Raw genomic sequence first — 6,525 nt, 5'->3', positions numbered from 1 at the left:
TCCTTGATTGCAGTAGTGAGTTTGAAGTGATATAATTTTAATTTTTACTTGTATAATATGATATTATCTGTAATATTGTCTCATATAACTATAACCATCATGTTTGCATATGTGTTATAGAAAAGTGTGATTTTTGTGTTTGTAAGAGGATTAGGGTTTGAAGAACACAGTGAATATGTTTGCTTACTATGTGTTTCTGCCACCTTTTCATATTTATGCAGATTCTCTTGATAAATTTTCCTTAAAATTGCACATTGGTGGTCAATTTGAACTAAATCCTAGAAATTATGTTGGTGGACAAATAAGATATGTAGACAACTGTGATGTGGATGAGATGAGCTTTTTAGAGATAGGTAATATGTTAACTGAATGTGGTGAATCAATATTTGTTTGTGAGGTGTTTTACAAGGTTCCAAATGGTGATTTAGAGAGCAATTTGAAGCCTTTATCAAGTGATGCTCATGTTTTGCAAATGTGTGATGTTCTGGATTGCAGTAGAATCATACATGTATATGCTGTTATTGAAGCATATATACCATCACAGGTGCATTTGGATGACCTAGTTTATGTAAATGATCCTAGACATATTGCATATGAGAAAGAAGAATTGTAGCAATTATTTGAACTTAAAGGTATATATAAAGACTTCAGTGATCATGAAGATATTGTAGAGCCTAACTTTGGAAATAAATTAGTTGATGATCATAGTGATCATCATAGTGATGGCAACAGCTTACATGGTGACAGCTCAAACATGGACTCAACAGATGAAGATGTAACAGCTTTTAAAAATGGCGAGTTCAAAAAAGACAAGTGTGCTGATGAAAAGGATAGACATTATGGTATGTGTGCATTTGATGTCTCAACAATGACAGGATTATTGAATGAAGATGAACAAAACTTAGGTGATGTATTCGACTTTAGTGAGTATGCTGGTAGTGAAGATGAGAGAATGGCTGGAAATAGGACTGATGAAGAGGAATTGAAGTATCCTATTTTTAATGAGGAGACAAATATGGGAGATCCACAATTTGAGTTGAGAATGTTGTTCACTGGTGCAGCTTTATTTAGGGCAGCAGTGAGAAAGTATGTCATTGTGCACATGAGAGCAATAAAGCTGGTAAGAAATTTTGGAGTGAGAGTTAGATTTGTATGTCTTGGTAGTGGATGTAAGTGGAAAATCTATGCCACTAAAATACAGAGCACTTCTACATACCAGGTGAAGACTTATTTCAAGAAGCATACTTGTGCACCTACCTTTGAACAAAAACAAATTACTATGGGGTGGTTAGCTAAACATTATGAGAATGACCTTAGGATGAATCCCACTTGGCCAATCTCTGCATTTCAGAAGAAGATAATTAATGATTGGCATTGTAATGTTAACATCTATATGGTAGGAAGGGCTAAGAGGTTGGCATTGTAGAATATTAAGGGTGATCATATTCAACAATATGGTAAATTATGGAATTATGTGAATGAAGTGAAAAAGGCTATGCCTGAATCCACAGTTGATGTTGTATTAGAAGAAGAACAGATTGGATTGGAGGGAAGAAGATTTAAAAGAATATATGTTTGTTTAGGACCTATTAAGAAAGGATTTAATATAGGTTGCAGACCTATAATTGGGTTGGATGGTTGCCATCTCAAGGGACCTTATGGAGGTCAATTATTGACAGCAGTTGGGTGTGACTCTAATGATGGGATGTACCCTATTTGTTGGGCCATTGTTGAGGCAGAGAATTCAGAAAGCTGGAATTGGTTCATAAATCTATTGGTAACTGATGTTGGTGTGGTCAATTCTGCATCCTGGACATTCATTTCTGATAGGCAAAAGGTAACTAGACCTTTATTTGACATTTCATGGTTTATTAATTGACATTATAACTTACCTTTATAATTATTTCAGGGGTTGATCAATACATTGACATAAGTGGTGCCAAACTCTGAACACAGATTTTGTGTTATGCACCTTTATAGGAACATGGTGAAAGATCATAAAGGAATCATTTTGAAAAAGCTTATGTGGCTTGTAGCAAGGGCTACAACAGACTACATGTTCAACAAACATATGGATGAGTTAAAAAAGGTTAAGATTTATGTTTTAGCTTATCTATGACCTAACTAACTGCACAATTTAATTAACTTTATCATGCAGCTATCAAAGAAGTGCTACAACTGGTTGATGGAAAAACCTAAATCACAATGGACTAGAAGTGTATTTAGGATATTTTCTCTATCAGATATGTTTGTGAATAACCATTGTGATGTTTTCAACAACAGTATCAGACAATATAGGGATTTCCCATCATTGGTCTTTTACAAGGTTTACATAAGAGTGCTATGGTTAGAATTCAGATTAGGAGAGACAAGATGCTAAAAACTTACTCTTTAAACCCTATATGTCCCGGTGCCATGAGGAAAGTTAACAAGTAAGTGGTCATTCATCCATAGTTATGTAATAATATAGTGATAAAATTTTAATATTAATTCATGTTTTGTTAGATCAATGAGCTTTATTGGAGGGTGTATGGCGCAATGGTCTGGGAAGGCCACATATTTGGTAACTGTGACAGATGGTGGTCATGAAATGGTGGTAGACATGGAAAACCACACTTGTGCATGCAGGAATTACCAACTAACCGGACTTCCATGTTATCATGCATGTGCATGTATAAAATGGAGGAACTTGGAAATTTCAGAGCACATTCACAAGACATATACTAAGGCCATATTTCTGTCATGCTACACACACACTTGAACCTATAAATTCTGAGCAATACTTGGATCAAGTAACTGGAAATCCAAATATTCTACCCCCTTTGGTAAAGATAGCTCCTGGTAGACCTAAGAAGAAAAAGGACTGTAGAAATGATCCTAAACAAGATAAATCTGATGGTACAAAGCTTGTGAAGAAGAATAGCACTGTAAAATGTAGCTATTGTGGACAAGAAAAGCATAATGCAAGGAGCTGTCCAAAAAAGGTGATCTTTTTTACCTACAATTTGCTAAGTACATTATATTTTTTACCTACATCATGTTAAGTACATTAAGATAATTTGTGATTATTTACAGAAAGTAGATATGTCCAATGGTAGTGCTACTCCAACTACTACAAAGTCAAATGCTACAAACTCTGCACCTATTAAGAAGCATGCAATTTTCAAAAACTCAAAGGCTGTAGTTGTAGGGAGGGAAGAGAGGCCAGCACAGCTAAAATCTGCAAATTTAAAGAAAAAGGCCAAGGTGGGAGTTATTAATGTTACTGAAAATCAAGGTGGGATCTTTACTACCTACTCTCAACCTACATCAGCTATATCAAACACCCCTCTTGGAATCCAACCAAACAGATTTAACACTTCAGTTAATTGCACCACTAACTTGAAAAATTTGGAAGCAGCTGTTAGGGCAAGAAAGGAAAAATCAAGCGCCAAGCCTCCCTGGAAGATTTAACCAATTATATTTGTTACTGATTTTTGGCAGTCTATGCATTTTTTGCATCCATTAAATGGATGGTATTTATGTTACTTTTGTAACAATTTTCATAATTGTTAAGTTTGTAACATACTTTTTTATATTAACATAGGTTGGTATTAATGTGATAGGCTATTTTTTAGGCCAATGCTAGGTAGTCCTTACTTTGACTGCATTTCAAGTGCTTGTATTGGGAATTGACAGTTATTTTACCAAGTTTTTGACTATATCAAGTCTTAATAAAAGTGGTTGTTACCCCTGTTGGTTGATACAATATGCATTTGAGTTTTTCTTCATATAAATTCACTACTTTGTGCATTGCTTTTCCATTCATACAAACACCTATACAGTTTATCTACTTTATTTACAATAATATGTCTACTTGGAGTAAGCCTGCTGTAGGGACTGTCAAGGTCAATGTCAAGGGTTCCTTTCTTAGGTCTCACATGAGGGCTTCTGTGGCATGCATAATGAGAGACTCAAATGGAAACTGGATGAAAGGGTGCAAGAGTATGATTGGGTTGGCAGTGCCAATGACTGCAGAACAGTGGTCCATCTGGTATGGTTTGAAGATGGTATAGGAGAGGGGAAGTATGACTGTCATTGTTGAGTGTGAGAATGAATAAGTTGTAGACCAGGTGAACAACCCTGATGAAGACTATGACATGTTTGATTTGGTGTTGATGATCAGGAAGATCATGTATGAGAAGTGGGATTTCTGTGATGTTGTGCACATCCCCAGCACCTCAAATGCACCTGTTGCTGCTCTTGCCAATGAGGCAATCAATGATCATGGTGGCCTTGAGGATGTTATTGTGCCACCATCATCCATACAGGGCCTCTTGCTTGCAGACAAGATGGCTTGAAATGCTTCTACTATCATTTTAGTTATTCCCGAATTAAGCCATATATTATCTGCATTATTATCAAAATAAATGGCTTTTTATTTAACAATTTTTCTTCTTTACTTATGCTATGATCTGTGTATGCAAAGTTGAGAAGAATCACAAATTTCATTACCAATTCAACATTTCATTACCAATATACAACAACAAGACATTACAATCCTCATTACAACATCAACATCCTTATTCTAAATATACTTCTTTCACATTACCAAACACACCACAAAAAATCAGAAAAATAATGAATAACATTGAAATAGTTACATAATAATGTTTTGAACAACCATTCCTCTGAACTTTATCTTGGATGTCTTCATCGACCAACATTGGATTGTTGATATGGTCTGCTTCAAGAGCTCTCAATCTAGCTCGTAAGCCACAAGTTACCACTCGACCTCGATGACAAATAGGTTCATCAATCCACCGAAAATAGTTGCAGCCCTTCCTACCTTGAACACACCAAGGGAACCCCATTCCAGCATTAGCCTCTGTCCAAGCTGTTCTCTGGACAACAATGCGACCATAAGTACAATAATCAGCCATTGAATATTTTGATTTTTAGCTCAATTGTGTGTAAGGGTTAGAGTTTTTGATTTGGGGAAAGTACAGAGAAGAGAGAAGAGAGTTTATAAAGTTTATACCCGTTAGTTACTTGGACAAAATGCAAATATACCACTCTTTCTTTCATTTCTTACTAACGATGTTAGTTACAAGTTAACGGCCGTACACGTTCTGCAGCAATTTTAAAACTTCAGGTACACTGTTTGCAATTTATTAGAACAGAGGTACATAATCTGCATTTTTGCTAAATCTCGAGTACACGTTATGCATTTTAGTCTTATTTTAAATGCTAAAGTATAAGAAGTATAAATGAGAAATTATTTCCAAATTCTTTGAACTAATATTTCCTAATTTTTTAATCATATTGTTATGTTGCAAACTAACTACTTCTCATACCATTTTAATATTTTATCTTTGTCAAATTGAAAATAAAACAAAGAAAAAAGGAAATATTGAATTTGTGTATCTTTTTATATATTTACATTTTTTATAAATAACTCAAAAGAAAACTTTTAGTCATATATAAACTAAAAATTATGCTTAATACACTTTTTAAATTGAACATAAATGTAAAAACTGCCTCTATCCTTGTAAAATTTTTGTAAAAAAATGAATTTAGACAAAGAGCCGAAAATATACAAACCAAATGCTTATGTTTTATTTTTTTATCAAATGCTTATGTTTTTTTTGTAAACAGATGCTTATGTTTAGTATGTAAATATACTAACACCCATAAATTGAGGATTAAGTTTAAATTGAGAAATTTTTAATATTAAGGATCAACTACACTCATCTTCTCATAATCTATACTATTTGTCCAATGGAATACAAGTACTCAAAAATTATTCGTTTTATAATTATAAAAATTATTTTTATTTATTCAATTTCATAAGATATGTAAATATTTAGTAAAAATTTGAATGTAAGTACATAGTAATATTCTGCAATATAATATATTTAAAATATTATGCAAAAGAGTATGTAAAGGTCACGATATACAGCTTTTCAATTAGTGCCCTCAAATTTATATTATTAAAACATGAAATTAAAAATTTAACTTTAAAGATGTAATACTTAAGAATATTAATAGGTTTACAAATTTAATATCGGATTTTATTCCTACACATACACATATTTTATTTGTAGAGGCAAAATATATCACTGAATAGATAGTTCTGATATTAAAGTTCAAACAGATACAATTGTTATAACGAAATTAAAGTTTCCAACAAAATGAAAAGTAGATGTTCATCAGTAATCAAATTGTTATTTTGAAATAAAATTATCCCACCCTATTTCAAACCTACAACTTTTTTTAGCACTTATGCTTTTCCGTACGTCCCAAAAATAGATCGTAAGTTCTTTCTCAAGTACGGCAAATAATATGAAAATTAAAAATTTAAGTTAAGCAAAATTATATTTTAAAAGCACCACGTCGAGATAGGTGTCCTTTAAATATTTAACGCAGACATTTGTCATTTGAAACTAAAATTTTTGGTAATAATATAAAAACTTTTAATAATGAAAATAAATTCCTACTTATCTATGGCTTAGCGATTGTTTTTTCAAAAATTGAATTTTATTA

General features: G+C 32.8%; 1 protein-coding gene across 1 annotated transcript; it reads left to right on the top strand.

Annotated features, from left to right (window-relative positions):
• The first annotated feature begins 3,848 nt into the window (after window positions 1-3,848).
• LOC141686178 (uncharacterized) lies at window positions 3,849-4,340 on the top strand. Its single transcript, XM_074491228.1, has 2 exons — window positions 3,849-4,049; window positions 4,113-4,340. Exons 1-2 carry the CDS (start codon window positions 3,849-3,851, stop codon window positions 4,338-4,340), a joined length of 429 nt encoding a protein of 142 aa, XP_074347329.1.
• Window positions 4,341-6,525: the final 2,185 nt, after the last annotated feature.

This window comes from Apium graveolens, chromosome 9 (assembly GCF_009905375.1).
Source record: "Apium graveolens cultivar Ventura chromosome 9, ASM990537v1, whole genome shotgun sequence".
NCBI lineage: Eukaryota > Viridiplantae > Streptophyta > Magnoliopsida > Apiales > Apiaceae > Apium > Apium graveolens.
Note: the sequence above shows the minus strand (reverse complement) of the source record. Positions and strands in the feature narration are given on the sequence as shown.